Source organism: Eleutherodactylus coqui, chromosome 4 (assembly GCF_035609145.1).
Source record: "Eleutherodactylus coqui strain aEleCoq1 chromosome 4, aEleCoq1.hap1, whole genome shotgun sequence".
Lineage (NCBI taxonomy): Eukaryota > Metazoa > Chordata > Amphibia > Anura > Eleutherodactylidae > Eleutherodactylus > Eleutherodactylus coqui.
In genome coordinates, this window is record NC_089840.1 from 53,588,666 (window position 1) to 53,612,016 (window position 23,351).

The 23,351-nt window shown below is 47.3% G+C and overlaps 1 protein-coding gene across 2 annotated transcripts; it reads left to right on the forward strand.

Moving 5' to 3' along the window:
• Positions 1-6,293: 6,293 nt before the first annotated feature.
• Positions 6,294-23,010, forward strand: NHLH2 (nescient helix-loop-helix 2). Of its 2 annotated transcripts, XM_066598576.1 has the most exons (3): positions 6,294-6,376; positions 6,698-7,037; positions 20,984-23,009. In XM_066598576.1, the coding sequence occupies exon 3, from the start codon at positions 21,002-21,004 to the stop codon at positions 21,362-21,364; it is 363 nt and encodes a 120-aa protein (XP_066454673.1). In that variant the 5' UTR covers positions 6,294-6,376; positions 6,698-7,037; positions 20,984-21,001; the 3' UTR covers positions 21,365-23,009. The 2 variants fall into 2 exon arrangements, with proteins under 2 accessions (XP_066454673.1, XP_066454674.1); XM_066598577.1 differs by lacking the exons at positions 6,294-6,376; positions 6,698-7,037 and adding an exon at positions 12,081-12,152 and having other exon boundaries at positions 20,984-23,010.
• Positions 23,011-23,351: the final 341 nt, after the last annotated feature.

Consider the following 23,351-nt stretch of genomic DNA (forward strand, 5'->3'; position numbering starts at 1 on the left):
TCATGTGTATGACTCCATTCAAAAGAACAGGGTTCATATTTGTGCAAGATTTGTCTCGCAATGCACAAATCTCGCACGATTTTCTCGGCCATGTGAAGCCTTAAACTAAACATCAGTAATTTCATGTTCCTTTGTGGCAGGCTGCAGCATGAGTAGAATGGGAACAGATTGGCTAAAGGTGCTTTCGCACACCAGAATACTCCACTGTCAAAATCAGCACGTTTAAATGCAGGTTGGGATGCAAAAGTGCCCAAACATTGAAACCATTTACAAATCCTTATTAAACATGGGGAATGTTTAGAACAGCAGGATATTCTGCAGTGTATTGGAGAGTATTCTGGTAGGTGTGAAAGTGCCCTTTATGCCGCATGTCCACGGGCGGTTGGATTCCGTATGCAGGAGCCCGTAGCGGAATTCGACCCTGCTGGCAGCGGCGACCACGCGTTACTCACATCTTCTTTCTTTTTCTGTACTGCGGATGGACCACACGGCTCGCCATCGGACATGTGCAGTACAGATTTATTGATTTTTTTAAATCTCCTGCTTTTCCTGCGGAATCTGCAGCCTGTCTGCAATGCCAATTGGGGATGAACCACAGGTTGAACGGCTTTCATTGACTTCAATGGAAGCCATCCATGCAGGAACCACATAAAATGGAGCATGCTGCGATTTTTTTTATCTGCGAGCAGAAACCGCAAATGGTTTCCGCTCGTGTGCATGAAGAATTGTTTTTCCATAGGATGCTGTGGAGGGTTATTGCTGCAGAACCTGGAACGGAACGCCTGCTCCGGATTCCGCAGCAGAAATTTGACCATGTGCATTGGACCTTAGTCTGCTCGAGTAATTGTTCAAGTTCTGTCTAGTAAGTAAAGATGGACAGTTCTTCAAGAGCCTTGTACATTGGAGTAAGACCTTTTAAAAATCGAATTTACTCAAGGTTTTCATAAAGGCCAGCATGTATATAATATATGCTGTGCCCCTCGCTATACATGGCCTCCTTCGGCAGAAGTGCTGTGTACATATTACTGATGACATCAGGAAGTCATGTGATGTCATACATGGCGTTTACCAGCAGGAGGAAACATAATGTACATGTTACTGATGAAATCAGGAATTCCTATGATGTCATACATGATCTGCTCCAGCAGAGGTCAGTAGAATGTACATGTTATATATGAGATCAGGAAGTCTTGTGATGCAATTAATACACGGTCATGATGTACCACAAAAATAGTGTGATATCATATTAGAAAAATCCATACAATATAAAATGCTTATGCAAAAAACAAAAGTATTATAAGAATGATATGTATATTGGCTAACCAGAAAAAGTATATTTATAAGCAGAGGTGTAAGTTGAAGCTCCTGGCCAAAGGGAGGAGGAGGGGATCCCGGAATGCACACACTGCTGTCAGTGTGTGTATTCGGCCGTGGCGCTGCAGAATGATTACCGGCCGGGAAGCCGGGGCACCCTGGCCGGTAATGACTTTAATGGTAATCAGACATTCTGAAAGCGGGGAAAATGGCTGTCCCGCTGGGGTCCCGGCGAAGAGTGAGACACAGGGTCTCAAAGAGGGACTGTCCCGCCTAAATCAGGACATCTGGTCACCTCAGTTATATGTATAGAAGATTGCTGGAGAGACCATGCATTATTGCACAGAACTTCCCAACCTCATCAGTTATATGTGTAGTGGCCCAGAGTAGGCACTTCAGCAATTTTCTAGTCATTTATGTAATCAACAGTGTATAAGACTGTAATAGATAGAAACAGTGTGTATACAGCTTTAAGTGTGTTAATTAGGCGTTCTTGCAAGTAAACCTCACATTACCCAGGCAAATCCACCCTAACCTGCTCTCATATCTGTCAATCACTCCTAGCTAGTACAGGGATTGGTTAACTTTTTCCTTAGCCTAGGATTGGTTGAGGTAAAAGGTATAAAAGGTAGAGAGTGGGCAGGGTTAGCAAGGCAAGTCCTGGGGAGCCTGAGATAGAGACCAGGGAGGAAACGGGAGAACATCTTTACTCAGACGTCAGTGCAGTGGGAAGAAGAACATCTAAAGAGTGAGTACCAAGCCAAGTTATTCAGGAGAGTTAGCAGAGGAAAGAGATAGAGAGGGAAGAAGGAAAAAGTTCAGTGAAAGAAACAGCAGCAAGCAGTCAGTAGCCAGAAGCAAGTAACAACTTAACCTGTTCCAGTCCCTACCAGCTAACAAAAGCTATAGTGAATGATACACGTGGACATGGACTAAGGTAGAGCAAATTCTAAATCCTCAAACCTAAGAAAAGTGTTTTTTTTCTTATATGTTTCAATCGTCTTCAACTGTGTAAGTAAATGTAATTCAAGTCCATCATCTGCCTTAGGGCTTTTACCCACTAGCATTTTTCTTTTAACGCTGCGATATTGCGGCATTTTTTTCAATGGGACTTTCTAATGTTAAAATCGCATCGCACAAAAGCACAAACTTGCAATTTTTGTGTGATGCGATTTTAACATTAGAAAGTCCCATTGAAGAAAAACGCAGCGATATCGCAGCGTTGAAAAAAAACGCTAGTGGGTAAAAGCCCTTAAGTAAAAGTAATCCAAGTGATGCAAAAGTCTGCTTCCTGAAGTAACTTCCCACCATCTGCACTGAGGTACCACATGATACACTCCAGAGGCCAGGACTACTGCCTCCATTTTTGTTTAGTTCTCCAAATTTTTATATTGTATTATTTTGCACGGAATAGGTCTCTACCTATACATGAGCTGGCGTCACGACAGACAACACCTTACCCTGCCCAACTCTGCGGGCAGCCCACAGTGAAAACTGTCAAGATAATTTCAACTGCAGTAGTTCCAGTCCCAGACCCCCTCTACCACCTTTCCAGGAGGGGTGGCAGAGCTACTGTGACTACTGCTTAAACCTCTGCTAGGTCTGGGGCTGCATATGTATAGAACACTGCCACCTGCTGGAGAGATCATACATAACAGCACAGGACTTCCCAACCTCATCAGTTAAATGTATACTACACTACTCCTGCTGGAGAGATCATACATAACAGCACAGGACTTCCCAACCTCATAAGTTATGTGTATAGAACACTGTCCCCTGCTGGAGAGGATATTAATTACAGCACAAGACTTCCCAACCTCATCAGTTATATGTACAGAACACTGCCGCCTGCAGGAGAGATCATACATGACAGCACAGGACTTTCCAACGTAGTCAGTCATATTTATAAAACAGTGCCCCCTGCTAGAGAGACCATGCAGTACAGCACAGGACTTCCCAACCTCATCAGTTATATGTAGAGACTGATTTAGGCTAGGGAGATCATGAGTACAGCACAAGCCTTCCCTACATCATCAGATATATATATATATATATATATATATATATATATATACAGAAAACTGCCCCTGCTGGAGAGACAGTACATGAAAGCGAAAGGACTTCCCAAACTCATCAGTTACACATACAGAGCACTGCCACCTGCTGGAGAGACCATGCATTACAGTACAAGACTTCCCAACCTTGTCAGTTATACATACAGAACACTGCCACCTGCTGGAGAGATTATATGTGACTTTCCAACCTCATCAGTTATATATAAAGAATACTGCCCCTGCTGGAAAGATCATACATGACAGCACAGGACTTGCCAAACTCAGACATACAGAGCACTGCCACCTGCTGGAGAGACTATGAATTACAGCACAGGACTTTGAAACCTAATCAGTTATACCTACAAAAAACTGTTCCCAGTGGAGAGACAATGAATTACAGCACAGGACTTCCAAACCTCATCAGTTATACAGTATCTTTAGAACACTACCCCCTTCTGGAAAGATCATGCATGACAGCATAGCACTTCCCAACCTCATCAGTTGCAGTATATGTATAGAACACTGCCCCCTGCTGGAGAGACCAAGCGTGACAGCAAATGACTTCCCAAACTCATCAGTTAGACATACAGAACACTACCACTTGCACATCCATTATACATGCAGAACACTGCCACCTGCTGGAGATACCACATATGCAGCACGGGAATTTCTAGCTTCACTGGTTATTTGTATAGAATACAGCCCTTTGCTAAAGAGACCATACAAGACAGAACAGACCTTCCCAACCCCATCAGTTATATATAGATCACTGCCCCCTGCTGTTCTGTATTATCTCTCCAGCAGGTGGCAGTGATCTATACATATAACTGATGAGGTTGAGAAGTCCTGTGCTGTAATGTATGGTCTCTGCAGCAGGTAGCAGTATGCTATACATATAAAATGAAAAATGTTTAGTGCCGTGTTAGCCAAAAGTTGTAGATATGATACGTTTTAATGGATAACAAAAATACATGATAGCGAGCTTTCAAACCTACTCAGGGTTCTTCCTCAGGCATACATATAACTTCCTATACATATAACTGATGAGGTTGGGAAGTCCTGTGCTATAATGTATAGGCTAACCAGCAGGAGGCAGTATTCTATACATATAACTGATGCTGTTGGAAAGTCCATTGCTGTATTGCATGGTCTCTCAAGCAGGTGGCAGTGTTCTATACATATAATTGAGAAGTTTGGAAATTTCTGTGCTGTCATGTATGGTCTCTCCAGCAGGGGGCAATATTCTATACATATAACTAATGAGGTTTGGAAGTCCTTTGCTGTACTGCATGGTCTCTCCAGCAGGGGGCAGTATTCTATACATATAACCTATGAGGTTGGGCAGGCTTTTGCTGTAATGCATGGTCTCTGCAGCAGGAGGCAGTGTACTTTACATATAACTAATGAGGTTGTGAAGTCCTTTGCTGTACTGCATGGTCTCTCCAGCAGGGGGAAGTATTCTATATATATATATATATATATATATAACCTATGAGGTTGGGCAGGCTTTTGCTGTAATGCATGGTCTCTGCAGCAGGAGGCAGTGTACTTTACATATAACTAATGAGGTTGTGAAGTCCTGTGCTGTATTGCATGCTCTTTCCAGCAGAGAGCAGTTTTCTATAGATATGACTGATGAGGTTATGAAGTCCTGTGCTGTCATGTATGATCTCTCGAGCAGGGGGCAGTATACTATACATATAACTGATGAGGTTGGAAAGGCCTGTGTTGTAATGTGTGGTCTCTCAATCAGGGCGCAGTGTTTTATACATATATCTGATGAGTTTGAGAAGGCCTATGCTGTAATGCATGATCTCTCCAGCAGGGGGCAGTGTTCTGTAACTATAACTGATGAGGTTGAGAAGGCCTGTAGTATGATGCATGGTCTCTCCAGCAGGGGGCAGTATTCTATACATATAACTGATGAGGTTCAGAAGGCCTGTGCTGTAATGAATGGTCTCTCCAGCAGGGGGCAATGCTCTATACATTTAACTAATGAGGTTCAGAAGGCCTGTGCTGTATTGTATGGTCTCTCCAGCAGGGGGCAGTATTCTATACATCTGACTGATGTGGTTGGGAAGACCTGTGCTGTAATGTATCATCTGTCCAGCAGGGGGCAGTGTTCTATACACAGAACTAATGAGGTTGGAAAGGCCTGTGTTGTAATGTATGGTCTCTCCTGCAGGGGGCAGTGTTCTATACATATAACTAATGTGGTTGGAAAGGCCTGTCCTGTAATGCATGGTCTCTCCAGCAGGGGGCAGTTTTCTATACATATAACTAATGAGGTTAGGAAGGCCTGTGCTGTAATGCATGGTCTCTCCAGCAGGGGGCAGTGTTCTATACATATAACTAATGAGGTTGAGAAGACCTGTGCTGTATTGCATGGTCTCTCCAACAGGGGGGCAGTGTTCTATACATATGACTAATGAGGTTGAGAAGACCTGTGCTGTAATGCATGGCATCAACTAAGAGAATAATAAGACATGCGGACTAATAATGTCAGTGGTAACACTGAGAAATGGATCATCGATATCCATGTCTTACATAAATATCGCATACCCGTCCTGCAGCAAAGGGGCTTGTCTCATGCTTTATTTGATTATTTTGAATACCTTCCCTTCCGCCTCGTGCGGAGAAGGTGTCATGGTGGTCAGCAGCCCCTCAGTTTGGCTGTTCATGAGCATTTCCAGCATATTCATTCCCAGTTTCTTTTTGTCTATGAACTTTTTGTACCATTTTCTGACGGTGCCGCTGTTCCACCCCATTATAATAAATTATCCTTAGGAGGGTGTTTTATATCTCCCTTGTTTTAAAAACACACAATATGCATCCTTTTATTTGCGGGAGATACTGGGGTGAAAGGGGTTAAACCAGACGGAGAGACCTGCGCAAATTCTAAATCTCCCAAGATCATCCAACATGGCCGCCAGCGAACGCCAGAGAAAGCGATGGTGATGTCTAGTCCTGAGAAGGGCCGCAGCTGTGAGACGCAGCCCGGGGTCACGGTGAGACCTTTTTTATATGATAGAGACCTCCCCAGATATTAGGGGGGGTAGGTCTCAGCTGCGTGGTGGAACAAGATGGGAGGGGGCTGTTTATTAGCTTCCTCTGTGTTAGGCTGGGGGGCACCTCCACATCATCATGCATCTCTGGGTTTGTCCTAGAAGTAGTGACAGATGTCACAAGCACTTAGGATCCTTGCGCCAGCACATACTGTCCAGTGCCGACTTCCCATTAGAGGGGCTTTTAAGTGTGTTCCATACAGACCCCTGTCCGCCCTCCCTGCATTCTCATCATCTCTCTCGTCTCTTTCCATCTCTGCCCAGCACATCTGAGATCGGTGGTACCCAGGGGACGAGGGCTCATCTGCTGCTTGCGTCCCTCCCCCTCCTCCTCGCACTCCGTCACTGTCACCAACAGCTCTAAAGCGACCTTCCTATCTCCATGTCATCCCCCTGTCCCGGACAGAAGGTCAGACGGACAGCTCCCCTGGGCCCCGGTGGTCCGAGCCAGCCGCTCACTCCCAGGTGAGGCGTCTTCCGTTTGGGGGTAACATCCGGCGTTCATCCTTGGATCATGTCTACAAGCAGTGAATGACTCTTCTTCAGCTCAGCACCGCAGAATCGGCGTCGCTGCTGCCCTGACACCCTCATATCTTCCCTGGAGGTGAGTGAGAGGCAACTCTTCACACAGCGTAACGCACAACGCGTGAGCCACAGGCCAATTAATAAAGGGTTGGGGTAGGGATGGCCGGGAGGACACAAAACCTATCGCCGCCCTCTGAACAGATGGCTCTCATCAGTCTTTATGTGACGGTGGCTGCAAAGTCAATAATCCATAATGTGTATTGATGGATCAGCAGCGCCACATACAAGGAAGCTCCGCCCGTCAGTGCCACACACAGGAAAAACAGGAGAATGGCAGTGAAGGGGTTAATCACATGCAGGGAGGTAGAATCTGGTAATGTGTCACCATCTGTGATGTTGAAGGTCTCTCTTTGGTCAGGTGAGACATCTCTGGAGCGTGCTGATAAGGAGGCCTCAAGGCAAGGTTAGGCTGCTTTCACGCAAGCGTATTACAGGTGCATTTAAAGTGTATTACGGATGACTGTCCTGGTGGTCCAATGCTTTGAGTTTGGGTCAGCAGACCTTTGCTTAGGCCAAGTCACTTGTCTATAGTACAAAAATGTGCCAAGCTGGGTACTCATTTTACCAACCTCAGAGGGATAAAAGGCTGAGTTAACCTTGCGCCGGCTACCTGAACCAAGCGAGGATTGAACCTACAACCTTCAGGTCATAAGCTTAGCACTCTACACCACACAAGGCTCTATAATATGCTTGTGTGAAAGCAGGCTTAGTCGGGACCTAATAAAGTGAAATAAATCTGCAGGTGCAAAACTGCGATGACTGCGGTGCAAACGCTGACAAACAAAAAGATGCAGCAGCGGCCTGGAAGCGCTAAGATGCAATATTTTTTATACTAAACTATAACTATATTATATTGGTGGGGGTTTGTCGCCTGGGACCTCAAGCCGATCAGCTATTTTATAGGTCCACTGTCACCCTGTACAAAGCAGGAAGCAGAGATCTCTGTACATTGTGCTGTAGCCTAGCATGGGAGCTGTGCCTGCAATACCAAGCTAGGCCACTGCACAATGTATGGAGCTATTTGCCTTTTGTTCCATACAGGTTGGCAGCTTGCCCAGCGAACAGCTGATCGGCTGAGTTCTTGCTTGGCAGACCCCCGCTGATCAGATATTGACCTATCCTGGGTCATTAATTTTTTGATATGCTGGAAAACCCCTTTAAAGTTTAAAGTTTTATTAGCTGTGGGGGAGGAGCTCCGTGTAAATGGACTCTTACACTGCAGTGTCTATATACAATGATATGTAGAAGCTGCAGAAGACAAACGGTGCAAATTTTTAATTAAACCCTATTGTCACCCCAAAATGCATAATTTAACGCTTTGCAATCCAATTTTGGATTCAGGGTTTCCTAGGGGGCTTTCTCTTTCTGCCATTATACAATGGCGCCATCTTATGGATGGAGCCAGTACTGCAGTATGGGACAATCTGCAGAGGCCCCCCGACAACAGAGCGCCCAGTAATATACAGTAAGAATACCCTGCCGGACGTCTTCCGACATGGGAGCTGTACAGGCTTCAATCAGAATGTCTTCAGACGTCAGACAGTAGATTGGAAAGGGTTAAGTGAAAACGTTGCCCCATAAAGGCATCTATAGTCTTTAAGAAGAATCAGTGAATCTTCCATTGGCAAGCACCACAGGGCAGGGGTGGTCAACCCAGCTCATTAGGGAGACCTCAGGAGCTATCCTAGAACCACACAGTAGATTTAATATCTCCTCATTATGGTAATCTCCTAAAACCTGCCTGCAGTGGCCTGGTATTACCTCTCCTGCTCAGAACAAGTCTTCACACAGTTGTTCTCCTGTCAGTTCTTCACATCCTAGTAGATGTGGTTTCCAGTCAGATCCTTGAAACGTTATCCCTTCTGTCTGGCGCCAAAGTAAGAAGCTGGTGTTTTATAAGGAAAGTGCCTTTCTGCATTATAGAGTATGTGAAAAGTCTCCGCAGATGAAGCAGAGTTTAACTTTATATGATGCAGAAAGTTATTGGAAGGGGCAAGTAAACTGCGGCACAGAACTGTTACTTAACATGATAGTGAAGTTAAACTGTTGGTCCTGAATTAGGAAACTCAGGCTTTGTAAAGTCCTTGCTGGGACCCCAGCAGGTAGCATGTTGTTGCTTTGATTGTAATGTCCATCTCCGTCTTTGGTGGGTAGTTAAACTGTTAAATAAACAAAACGATGACACAAGTGCATAAACAACATATATATCCACAGTCGAGAATATCTTTAAATTATATATACTTAATGTGGCTGTTTTGAATCAAGCTATAAACCAGAATATGGTGACTGGGGAAAATACAAAGCGCCACTATGAAAACCGTCATATATGAAGCCGGGGTGAATCCAATATCAAGACGGTTATAATCTGCATTCACACCACTAATCATCCCGAATGCTAACCAGGATGACTCTATGATACATAGAAATGCTCCTAGCCTCCACCTCAGACCAACACGTGTCGTCTGTCAAGCATCCTCAAAGGATAATTAGAACAGACGTCTTAATGAGTTCTTACAATAAGAATGTCAGACCACGTGTATCTGGTCAGAGATGTCCTCATCATGAAGTTCAGGCTCTGGATGGGGCAGAAGCCTAGTCCTCGATCACTAAGCACATGGGTCCTTGCTGAAAGCTGATCTATTACTGACCCATCTGCAATACCAAACCTCTTCCAAAAAAGGCAGATTCATAGAGCATCAGCATTCTGGAGCTTATGCCCATTTAATAGTTGCTGCTGTATATACAGCACAATGCTTTCTCAGCATCTGTTTAGTACAAAAATCCAACATTGTTAGACAAATACACTACACCCCCCAGGCATAGTGCAACAATGGACTGTCAGAAGTCATCTACAACAGATGCCAGAGCCATACAGTGCTTATCAGGGAATCTAACCTGATGAATCGCCCGTTTGCGCGCCTGTTCAGAAGGCCCAGGTCCAGCGAGCATATGCCAAGCCCGGCATACTGCTGGGTGAGGGGGGACAGTTCAGCTCTGTTAAACTGCCTCCCCATTTGCACCAGCTCACCGGCTCAAGGCAAGGGGAGGGGATGGGGCGGGAACTAGTGTGCTAAACTCCTGCCCTCTTTCCGCCCCTTGTCGGCTGCCAGCAATGGCAAGGGACAGGGCGGCAGCTTAGCAACTAGCTCCCGCCCCGTCCCACCCCCTCCCATTGCAAACAGCTGGCAAGGGGCTGAGAGGAAAGGGGGTGGGAGTCCCCAAGAAACATTGTGGACATGAGAGTCTGGACAGAGCAACCTGTTCAGTCCTCACCACCAACAAGGCTTATGGGGAAAGTTGGGAGCGCCTTCCTAAAAGCCTGATGGTAACTTCTTGCTTCTGCATGATCAAGCGTCTCTACTAGAGATGAGCGAGCATACTCGTCTGAGCTTGATGCTCGTTCGAGTATTAGGGTGCTCGAGATGCTCGTTACTCGAGACGAGCACCACGCGATACTCGTCTCGATTAAACGAGCACTGACCATTGAATTCAATGGAGCCGGCAATACAGCCGGCTCCATTGAAAGCAATGGGCTGCCGGCGAGCGCGGGATGAATTTTCGGGAAGGGCTTAAAAATATAAGTCCTTCCCTGCAATTCATCCAGAAATGTGTACAAACAAAAAAATATATATATACTCACCTGGTCCCGGCAGACGGAGATCAGCCGCGGCCAGCGGCAGTTCTGAACTGCTCTCTGTAGTATTCAGCAGCCGGGGATTTAAAATCCCCGCCTGCTGAATGAGCTGCCTCTGATTGGTCACAGCCTGACCAATCAGAGGCAGCTCTCACTCACACCCATTCATGAATTCATGAATGGGTGAGTGAGTGCTGCCTCTGATTGGCTCAGCGCTGAGCCATATTTTTTTTAAGCCCTTACCCGAAAATTCATCCCGCGCTCGCCGGCAGCCCATTGCTTTCAATGGAGCCGGCTGTATTGCCGGCTCCATTGAATTCAATGGTCAGTGCTCGTTTAATCGAGACGAGTATCGCGTGGTGCTTGTCTCGAGTAATGAGCATCTCGAGCACCCTAATACTTGAACGAGCATCAAGCTCGGACGAGTATGCTTGCTCATCTCTAGTCTCCTCCATTATTAGCTTGAGTTACACTCAGCCCTGGGAGATGATTGGGAGCCATGAGAGAAGGCTCTGTAGGAGAGACGTCTGGAGTAGAAAGCAGCCTGTGAAACAGACGCTTTAATCTGGAAAATCACTGAGAAGTGTGGAACACTGCATACTGTTAACTGATTTTAAAGCTTGAAAAAGGCTCGATGTTAGTGCCGAAACGCGTTGCTATTATACTGATCTTATACTAATAAAAAATGGGATTGGAAGCATACGTTCAGTTCCATTTCTGAACAGGTCGAGCCCTCGAACCCAAAGGAGCGCAGTTTTGTTTCTTCTCAGTGATTTTCTTTATACTATCTGGAACATTCAAAAATTCTTTGAGTAATTGTCATTAATTAACCCTAAGGGGCCTTTCACATGGGATGGAATTTGTCTGTGCGGACAATTCTGCAGCCCCATTGAAATCCGAACGTCTTTTTGTTCAAATCCGCATGTGTTTTCTGTAGCAAAAAAAGGTAATCACTAGAGAATTAACTGCGTCCTGCGGAATTGTTGTGGATTCCTAAAATACAGTAGATGTAATTCCACATTTAATGTCTGCGGAAAAAAAGCCAAAAAATTGCAGTAAGCAAAATCCACATGATTTCTAAAAATCCACAGCAGCGCTGCACCCTGTGGAAGACTCCCACCTATGTTAAAGGTCTCTAACAGGCCTGATTCAAGTTTAAAAAGGGTAACCCTCATATTCCCTCTTACATTAAATTGTGTGTTCACCATTAAAAGTTTATTGTTCTGGTTGTTATGCCCTGCATTTGTCCAGGCACTGAGCGTTGTGCCAGCAGGCTGGGAGGAGCGGGTAGGAGAGTTGATAAATAGGCAGAGTTGGCGCTAGTTGCCTAAGTGCGGAGTAACCGCCTGTAGTGCCAGAAAGGTATGCTTAGCAAGTAGGCTTGAGTGCATCTGTTGAGAGCTGCATAGGCAGACTGAGACGTGGAGAGCATGAGTGGAGCCGTCAGGAGACAAGCTGGTGCCTGGAGCAAGAGACTGAGAGACTTGGAGAACCTGAAAGGTTTGCACAGCAAGGCCCAACTGTAGCTCCCGGATGGAGCTGGTAATGAGACACGTCTGTCACTGGTACTCGGGAGGGAATGGTGGTCGGCAGCACTCCCACAGCATAGCTCTTCTACTGCTTCACCGCTGGGGCACGTGGGCCCTTTTTATACACAGCCTATCAGCATAGACTTCAGGAGCCCCCCCCCCCTCCCCCGACAATGCGATTGGCGCTATCCAAAGATTCAGCTGCCCTTATGGATTGGATTCATGAAGGCAGCTGAGTGTACTCAGCCCCGTCTTCCGTGATTTCCCGTGACGATCTTGTCCTCCAGGAACTGACGCCGATCTTCTGTGCATGCGCGCCAGACGTATGACGTCACGTGCAGAAGCCTGGATCGTCAGGGAGATACCCTCCTGAAGGTAGCCGGGAGGCAGGAGATATCACCGGGGACCGCAGTGACCAGTCCCCGAGCCTTTGATCATGGAAAAGTTAAAAAAAGTTACAAAAAGGTAAAGTTTCAGCTGCCCTCATGAATCGGATTCATGAGGGCAGCTGAAAATATTCACGTCCGTCCTCCGCGATGTTCTGCAGCGGTCCAGACCTGCTGCGGGCTTCTGCGCATGCGTCGATGTGGAGCGCATGCGCAGAAGGCCGGAGAGCCCAGCAAATTTAAAATCTTCCTGCACCCGGCTGTCAAAGATAGCCTAGTGTAGGGAGATGTGACCGGGGGATGCTGTATGCGGCACCTGGTAACATGATCGTGATCATGTAAAGTTAAAAAAAGTTAAAGTTTCATCTCCCTTTACGGATTGTATCACATAAAAGTTAAAAAAAAAGTTGAAGTTTGATCTCCCTTTACCGATGCGATCAGTGAGAGGAAATGAAACTTCATACCGGAGGCCTCCATATTTGAACCCCGATGTGAACCTCCTTTACGGACCTTTCCCGGATTCTGCGCATGCACCCGTCGGCAGAATGCCGGACACATGCGCAGGAGCCAGGAAGGGCCCAGGAAATTTACAATCTCCTTACTTCCAGCTACCAAAGGTAGCCAAGAACCTGGAGCAGTGACCGATAGCCTCGTTAAGCAGACCCGGTCACATGATAAAAAGAAAGCGTTCTACCTTACGGATTCCACATGCGTCTGATCCGCGGTAATACGCAGATCGATGAAATGCATTGGATTACACAATTCTGCTCACATTAGCGGGTTGGAATTATGAAACCACTCGCAGAAAACAGAACTCAGCATGTTCTATTTTACCGCAGATATCCGTGACATAGAGCCCATTGTGCTCCATGGTCGCAGATATACCCACAGCCCATACGTACCTACATTATGTATGGGCTGCGGGTACCCGTGTCATTGCTAAGTGATAGCGCAGGAAATACAAACAAAAAAAGGTGTACTGCGCATGACTGCCTGTGTGAGTAAGCAGTCATGCGCAGTACATTACACGGCCGTACGCAGCGCCATGCTCCGGCTCACAGCTGGGATCCGCTGCTGGCCTCTACAAGCAGATTCCACATACGGCCGTCTGAGTCCGGCATTAGATCGCTACCTGTAATACGTAATTTAGAAGAAGCCCCGGGAACGCTCGCCTTCCTGTAGTTCCAGGAGCAGCTTGTTGAGCGCCTTCTATGTGAGACCGCCACACCTCAGCGAGCTTAAGAAGCCTCACAGAGCGCCACTTTTTGCACCCCATCCCTGCCGCTGAGGTCAAAAAATATCCCCCCAAAAAAGCATGGGAGCAGGAGGGATAACTGATTTTAACACGCCATGCGCCCATCCCAACCAGGCCCCCTAATTACCCCTGTCTTCATACATACCACACAATATACATTATTACTTTTATCTAAGACCTAGGGTATACCAAAAAGGAAGGGGGGAATTATTTTTAGGGAGTCAATTTTGTTTCCGCACAAGTGAGCAATGAGGCCTGGAATTTATTCAGTTCTGCCTTGAAATCCAACGGGTGTTCCCTCCATTATAGACCTAGCCATGTGTCCTGTAAGTAGATTAGGGCTACAGTGGGTATGCTTCTGAACACAGGACAAATAGGGGGATCCATTTTGGGGTGCAAGTCTTCATTCATATGTGTGCTGTACAAAAAAAACTGTTTTTAAATTGACAGAATTGCCAAAAAATGAAAATCATAATTTTTTTCTTTCTGCTTTGCTTAGATTCCTTCAAAACTGTGGGGTCAAAATACACAGTGCACCCCTAGAGGAATTAGTTAAGGGGTCTAGTTTTCAAAATAGGGTCATTTGTTGGGTTGTCTATCGTTTTGGCCGCTCAAGGGCTCTACAAGTGTGCTATGAGGCCTAAAACACCTTCAAGCAAAATGCCTGTTCTGAAAGACACCGGCTGCTCCTTTCATTTTGGGCCCCGTTGTGCATACAGACATAAGATTAGAGTCACAATGGGTATGTTTCTGAACACAGGACAAACAGGGGTATGAATTTTGAGGTGCAAATCCTCATTTTCATGTACACTATAGAAAAAAAAATCTGCCTTTAAAATGACGTATTTGCAAAAATATGAAATTTTATTTTTTCTCCTCTAAATTGAATTAATTCCTGAAAACAAACTGTGGGGTCAAAATACTCATGACACCCCTCAGTGAATACATTAAGGGGTGTAGTTTTTAAAATGGGGGTATCTATCATTCTGTGAGCCTTTGCAATCTTGGCTTGGTTTAGGAAAACAAAGTGTTCCTTAAAATGTTGATAATTCAATGTTAAATTTCTACGTCCCCTAAATGGTTAAAAAAAATGAAAGTTTTTCAAATGTGCGTTCAGAATAAAGTAAATAGATGGAAATATATATCTTATAAAAAATTTGTGCAGTATGTTTGCACATATTTGAGATATTGCAATTGAAAATGTAAAAAAAAAGATAATTTTTTTCAAAATTTTTCCAATTTTGTCACTTTTAATAATTATTAGAGATGAGCGAGCACCAAAATGCTCGGGTGCTTGTTACTCGGGATGAAAATTTCGCGATGCTCGAGGGTTCGTTTCGAATAACGAACCCCATTGAAGTCAATGGGCGACCCGAGCATTTTTGTATATCGTCGATGTTCGCTAAGGTTTCCATTTGTGAAAATCTGGGCAATTCAAGAAAGTGATGGGAACGACACAGCAACGGATAGGGCAGGCGAGGGGCTACATGTTGGGCTGCATCTCAAGTTCCCAGGTCCCACTATTAAGCCACAATAGCGGCAAGAGTGCCCCCCCCAACAACTTTTACTTCTGAAAAGCCCTCATTAGCAATGCATACCTTAGCTAAGCACCACACTACCTCCAACAAAGCACAATCACTGCCTGCACGACACTCTGCTGCCACTTCTCCTGGGTTACATGCTGCCCAACCCCCCCCCCGCACGACCCAGTGTCCACAGCACACACCAAAGTGTCCCTGCGCAGCCTTCAGCTGCCCTCATGCCACGCCACACTCGTCTATTTATAAGTGCGTCTGCCATGAGGAGGAACCGCAGGCACACACTGCAGAGGGTTGGCACGGCTAGGCAGCGACCCTCTTTAAAAGGGACAGGACGATAGCCCACAATGCTGTACAGAAGCAATGAGAAATATAATCCTGTGCCACCGCCATCAGGAGCTGCACACGTGGGCATAGCAATGGGAAACCTATGTGCCACACACTATTCATTCTGTCAAGGTGTCTGCATGCCCCAGTCAGACCGCGTTTTTTTATAAATAGTCACAGGCAGGTACAACTCCGCAATGGGAATTCCGTGTGCACCCACAGCATGGGTGGCTCCTTGGAACCCACCAGCTGTACATAAATGTATCCCATTGCAGTGCCCTGGACAGCAGAGCTAACGTCAGATTAAATGCAGGTGGGCTTCGGCCCACACTGCATGCCCCAACCTGACCAGGGTTTTTAATTCATAGACACAGGCAGGTACAACTCTCTATTATGAAGTCCCTGTGGACCGACAGCATGGGTGGGTGCCAGGAAGCCACCGACGGCACATAAATATATCCCATTGCATTGCCCATCACAGCTGAGGTAATGTCATGTTTAATGCAGGTAGGCTGTCGGCACTGTCGGTTGACAGGCGGGTACGCTTATCTGTGATGATTCCCCCAGCCGCACTAAACACCCTCTCTGACAAGACGCTAGCCGCAGGACAAGCAAGCACATCCAGGGCATACAGCGCGAGTTCAGGCCACGTGTCCAGCTTCGACACCCAGTAGTTGTAGGGGGCAGAGGCATCACCGAGGACGGTTGTGCGATCGGCTATGTACTCCCTCACCATCCTTTTACAGTGCTCCCGCTGACTCAGCCTTGACTGGGGAGCGGTGACACAGTCTTGCTGGAGAGCCATAAAGCTGGCAAAGGCCTTGGAGAATGTTCCCCTGCCTGCGCTGTACATGCTGCCTGATCTCCGCGCCTCCCCTGCTACCTGGCCCTCGGAAATGCGCCTTCTGCCACTAGCGCTGTCGGATGGGAATGTTACCATCAGTTTGTCCGCCAGGGTCCTGTGGTATAGCATCACTCTCGAACCCCTTTCCTCTTCGGGTATGAGAGTGGAAAGGTTCTCCTTATACTGTGGGTCGAGCAGTGTGTACACCCAGTAATCCGTAGTGGCCAGAATGCGTGTAACGCGAGGGTCTCGAGAAAGGCATCCTAACATGAAGTCACCCATGTGTGCCAGGGTACCTGTACGCAACACATGGCTGTCCTCACTAGGAAGATCACTTTCAGGATCCTCCTGCTCCTCCTCCTCCTCAGGCCATACACGCTGAAAGGATGACAGGCAAGCAGCATGGGTACCCTCAGCAGTGGGCCAAGCTGTCTCTTCCCCCTCCTCCTCATGCTCCTTCCCCTCCTCCTCAACGCGCTGAGATATAGACATGAGGGTGCTCTGACTATCCAGCGACATACTGTCTTCCCCCGCCTCCGTTTCCGAGCACAAAGCGTCTGCCTTTATGCTTTGCAGGGAACTTCTCAAGAGGCATAGCAGAGGAATGGTGATGCTAATGATTGCAGCATCGCCGCTCACCATCTGGGTAGACTCCTCAAAGTTTCCAAGGACCTGGCAGATGGCTGCCAACCAGGCCCACTCTTCTGTAAAGAATTGAGGAGGCTGACTCCCACTACGCCGCCCATGTTGGAGTTGGTATTCCACTATAGCTCTACGCTGCTCATAGAGTCTGGCCAACATGTGGAGTGTAGAGTTCCACCGTGTGGGCACGTCGCACAGCAGTTGGTGCACTGGCAGATTAAACCGATGTTGCAGGGTCCGCAAGGTGGCAGCGTCCGTCTTGGACTTGCGGAAATGTGCGATGACCCGGCGCACCTTTCCGAGCAGGTATGACAAGTGTGGGTAGCTTTTCAGAAAGCGCTGAACCACCAAATTAAAGACATGGGCCAGGCATGGCACGTGCGTGAGGCTGCCGAGCTGCAGAGCCGCCACCAGGTTACGGCCGTTGTCACACATGACCATGCCCGGTTGGAGGCTCAGCGGCGAAAGCCAGCGGTCGGTCTGCTCTGTCAGACCCTGCAGCAGTTCGTGGGTCGTGTGCTTCTTCTCTCCTAAGCTGAGTAGTTTCAGCACGGCCTGCTGACGCTTGCCCACCGCTGTGCTGCCACGCCGCGCGACAGCGACTGCTGGCGACGTGCTGCTGCTGCTGACACATCTTGATTGCGAGACAGAGGTTGAGGAGGAGGAGGAGGAGGGTGGTTTAGTGGAGGAAGCATACACCGCCGCAGATACCAGCACCGAGCTGGGGCCCGCAACTCTGGGGGTGGGTAGGACGTGAGCGGTCCCAGGCTCTGACTCGGTCCCAGCCTCCACTAAATTCACCCAATGTGCCGTCAGGGAGATATAGTGACCCTGCCCGCCTGTGCTTGTCCACGTGTCCGTTGTTAAGTGGACCTTGCCAGTAACCGCGTTGGTGAGGGCGCGTACAATGTTGCGGGAGACGTGGTCGTGCAGGGCTGGGGCGGCACATCGGGAACAGTAGTGGCGACTGGGAACCGAGTAGCGCGGGGCCGCCGCCGCCATCATGCTTTTGAAAGCCTCCGTTTCCACAAGCCTATACGGCAGCATCTCCAGGCTGATCAATTTGGCTATGTGCACGTTTAACGCTTGAGCGTGCGGGTGCGTGACGGCGTACTTGCGCTTGCGCTCAAACAGTTGCGCTATCGACGTCTGGACACTGCGCTGAGAGACATTGATGGATGGGGCCGAGGACAGCGGAGGTGAGGGTGTGGGTGCAGGCCAGGAGACGGTAGTGCCTGTGTCCTCAGAGGGGGGTTGGATCTCAGTGGCAGGTTGGGGCACAGGGGGAGAGGCAGTGGTGCAAACTGGAGGCGGTGAACGGCCTTCGCCCCACCTTGTGGGGTGCTTGGCCATCATATGCCTGCGCATGCTGGTAGTGGTGGCTCCCCAGCTGATCTTGGCGCGACAAAGCCTGCACACCACTGTTCGTCGGTCGTCAGGCGTCTCTGTGAAAAACTGCCACACCTTAGAGCACCTTGGCCTCTGCAGGGTGGCATGGCGCGAGGGGACGCTTTGGGAAACAGTTGGTGGATTATTCGGTCTGGCCACCGCACTGGCTCGGCCTGTGCCCACACCCTGACTTGGGCCTCCGCGTCCTCGCCCGCGTCCACGTCCTCTAGGCCTACCCCTACCCCTCAGCATGCTGTATTACCAGTAGTGCAGAAACAGAACGCTGTAATTAAATGTGCCGCTTATTGGCCTGTGGTTGGAGGCTGACTTCGCTTACGGAACGCACAGCAGAGCCAGAAAAGAATTTTGCGCAAGCCTGCTGTAACACTTAGCTGGCTGCGTATGAATTAGGACAACTACCCCCAGCAGAGACCCAGTACACTGAGGACGGTCACAGGCAGCCCAAATAGATTTTTTTTCCCAAATGTTTTTGGAAAGGCCCACTGCCTATATACACTGTATATGTCTTCTGTTCCTGCCTCACCACTACTGGCCCTGGACAATGTAAAATTACTGCAGACTTGTTCACTGTGGACAGGAATACAGCGGTGATGTAACAGGCAACACAGAGCCAGGAAAGAATTTTGCGCAAGCCTGCTGTAACACTTAGCTGGCTGCATATGAATTAGGACAACTACCCCCAGCAGAGACCCAGTACACTAAGGACGGTCACAGGCAGCCCAAATAGATTTTTTTCCCCAAATGTTTTTGGAAAGGCCCACTGCCTATATACACTGTATATGTCTTCTGTCCCTGCCTCACCACTACTGGCCCTGGACTATGTAAAATTACTGCAGGACGCAATGCTCTGCACGGCCGATATACAAAAAAAAAAAAAAATGTGCAACACTGCAAAAAGCAGCCTCCACACTACTGCACACGGTTAGATGTGGCCCTAAGAAGGACCGTTGGGGTTCTTGAAGCCTACAATAACTCCTAACACTCTCCCTATAGCAGCTCCAGCATCAGCAGCACTTTCCCTCAGCTATGTCTGAATGCATCTGTGGCGAGCCACGGGAGGGGCCGATTTATATACTCAGGTGACACCTGATCTCGCCAGCCACTCACTGCAGGGGGGTGGCAGAGGGCTTGAACGTCACAAGGGGAAGTTGTAATGCCTTCCCTGTCTTTCTATTGGCCAGAAAAGCACGCTAACGTCTCAGAGATGAAAGTGAAAGTAACTCGAACATCGCGTGGTGCTTGTTTCGAATAACGAGCATCTCGAACACGCTAATACTCGAACGAGCATCAAGCTCGGACGAGTACGTTCGCTCATCTCTAATAATTATACACAAATTCTATTGGTCTATTTTTACCACCTAAATGAAGTACAATATGTGGCAAAGAAACAATGTCAGAATCACTTGGATATGCAAAACCTTTACGGAGTTATTGTATGTATTAAAACATTCTCAAATATGGAACTGTAAATAAACAATTAACTTTAGTGGCTGGCAACAACCAGCTGCTCTGGAACATTCATACTAATTAGTTTAACCCCTTGTAATTGTATGTTATAGTCTAGAAAGAGTTTCTTTTAGACTAATCGGAAAATGTGCCAAATCCGTCACAGTGGCTTCTGCAGTATTATAAGTTTGGTGTATGTTTAGACACTTTTGTCTAACTTTACACCACTTGTTGGTTGTCTAAGTTTACATTAATATTTTGCTCCTTAACCCTTTCCAATCCAATTTGTATCCTGGTTTTCCTGGGGGCTTACTCTTTTACTGACATTATACAACAGCGCTATATGCTGGCTAAAGCCAGTCCTGCATGAGGTGACACGTTGGATAGGCTTGGACAGCAGAGAGGCTGACAATATACAGTAAGAGAACCCCGACGGACGTCTTCCAATATCGAAGCTGTACAGCCTTAAATTATAATGTCTTCAGACGTCAGACAGTGGATTGGAAAGGGTTAAATTTTGGCGCACATTGTTGCTTTTAAAGCCACATCATTTTCAGGTAAGCGATGCCAAGTTTCTATTAAGCTTTGGGGGAGGCGCAACAAGAGACTGAAACACATAATGTGATGCACGGCATGTATGCCAGTTGTTTGGTGCAAATTGAACCTAAATTGTTATGCATTTAGTTTGGTAATCTCGTCTCCATCTGGATGCCTTGATGGGGGCATTGTCTGACTATGGTTACACTCCGGTACATGTTTCCGATACACACTGAATTCACAGAGTTGATGCTATATTGAATGGTAGGGGAGACCTATCTTCATAGTTCCTTCAGCTATAGCGGTAGTTGCATTGTGACCCTTTGCTCACCGTGCACTTACAAAGAGGGGTCACCATATTGTAATCTGTAATGACCGGGTTCCTTGTCTTATTCTTGACGTTTTGCTTGGTTCCAGGTTCACCGAGCAGCCAAGATGATGCTCAGTCCAGAGCAGGTTGATTCGGACCAACCATCAGCGCAGTCAGAATCAGACTCGGCAGTCAGTGAAATGAAAGGGGGCAGCGTGTCTGAAGCAGAGGGAGGAGATCGTAGGACTCCATGTCTTCCTCCTCAATTAAGCCGTGAGGAGAAGAGAAGGAGAAGACGGGCGACAGCAAAGTATCGCTCAGCACACGCAACCAGAGAGCGCATCCGCGTGGAAGCCTTCAATGTAGCATTCGCTGAACTCCGCCGACTCCTGCCAACTCTGCCACCAGACAAGAAACTGTCAAAGATTGAGATCCTGCGGCTGGCAATCTGCTACATCTCCTACCTCAACCATGTGCTGGATGTCTAGAGGCTGCACAAAAAATAGCTGCAAGATCGCCACTTAGTGGCCATGATGGACATTGGCAAGCAAAGAGTGCAGCAGAAGGATCATGTGCCGGTCAGAGTCACATCCTTAAGGGTCTAGTGATCAGTGGGTGTGACTGCTGGGGTTGGAGATGTGAACCCCTTGTGCTCTGAGCATCGCTCAGTGCTGGTGTCAGTGAGTAGCTGTAGACGACAGTACAAGCAATGTGCATTCATTCTATAATAACTAGATTATTGGACCAAAGGTGACAGTGTGTGTGGTAGAGACCTCGTGTGTGTTCTGTGTAGAGTAACGACGCCACACGGTGGCAGCTGGGTGTATTATATTCCTATGTGTCTGGTAATTATACCTTATATCAGTCAGGCACATTCTCCCTTTGGACTGTTTATTACTGGAAAGCACAAGCTTTCTGCCTTATTACCCCCAACTGCCTCTAAATGGGGGCAGATCTGCAAGACCTGGCCATGGTCTGCTGACCACACAACAACCTACATTCACCTATAGAAGCACAATATTATTCTCTATACAATACTTGGGGTGGGTACTGCATTATTAGGAGTGTTGGTGCAGCACCTATCATGGGAAACCCCTTTAAAGAGGACCTGTCATGTCCTCTGATCAGCGGGGTTGGCTGCATAGCTTTGCAACTGCAGCCCCGCTGACTCTATCTTATCTTTTCTTGTCTTTGTATAACCCACCCCATTTCTCGTTCACCCAACTCTGTTAGATTTCGCTTCCGCAACTTTAAATCAAGTCAAGTGGGCTGATATGGGCTGATGTGAGTGGACGGAGCAAATGTCACCCATCGACAATGAGAAGGAGAGGCTGTCCACTTGACAGATTCAGGCCACCAGGAGTCGAATCTAACAGAAGCAGGCACAGAAGGACAAGGAGGGTGTACAAAGACAAGAAGTGTGAGAGAGTCAATGGGGTCACGGTTGCAAAGCTATGCTGCCAGCCAACTGATCAGAGGACATGACAGACCCTCTTAAAGGGATTCTGTCACCAGGTTTGTGAAGTTTGACTTAGAGCTGAGCTCCAAGTCACAGAGGCGGGCTGTACCGGACTCTTGACACCCGCTTCATGCAGACTGACAGCTTTCTCCCCTTTTATGTAAAGGGAGAGAGCTGTCACTCTGCATGCTGCGGGCGGCGTGGCGTGCCTCCATGACTGGAGCTCAGCTCCGAGTCAAACTTCACCAACCTGGTGACAGAGTACATTTAAAGGTGAGCTGTACACAAGTTGTTAGTGGAGTTTTTAGCAGGACACCCCAATACTTCATTTTATTTTTTTAAACTGAAGTTCTTTAAATTAGCTGCAGGTCCCCCTCCCCCCTCCCCCCTTCCCCAACATGTGGGTGGAAATAATCTGTTATACTTTGTTGTATCCTGCAGGGCAATTAATCCTGTTGGTGTGACGTAGTGACCCCCCTACCTCTCTTTAATCCTTCTCATGACCCCTACACCAGCGACTGGACTGATACATGATAACTAATTATTGATCCAAAGATTTGTGGGTTTCAGGGTCGGTGAATTTCTACGTATAATGCAATATTTTGTAGTGAATCTGTTTCCCTTGTTTCTACCTGATGCCTTTTATTACCTACCTTCATCAGAAAGATGCTAATGTCATCAATAAACCTTTTCTGCAAATAAGACACCTTCTGTCTTGTGTTCTGCGTGAATATTTTATCCCATCGCTGAATAGAAGATATAATCTGTGCCCTCCAATTGTGCATGCTCTTACAGAAGATTGTGAGCCGGGGCTGTGACAACCTCTTAGGGGCCTTTTACACGAGGTGATTATCAGATGAAGGGTTGTATTGTGGTGTACAACTATGTAAAACATATCAATTCTGTTTGTGACTGCCAGAATTTGTACACGGGGCCGAGGGATAAACTATATACAGATGCTCCCCTACTTGCGAACAGGTTGTGTTCTGTCAGAGCGGTATTCAAAGTGTTAACAG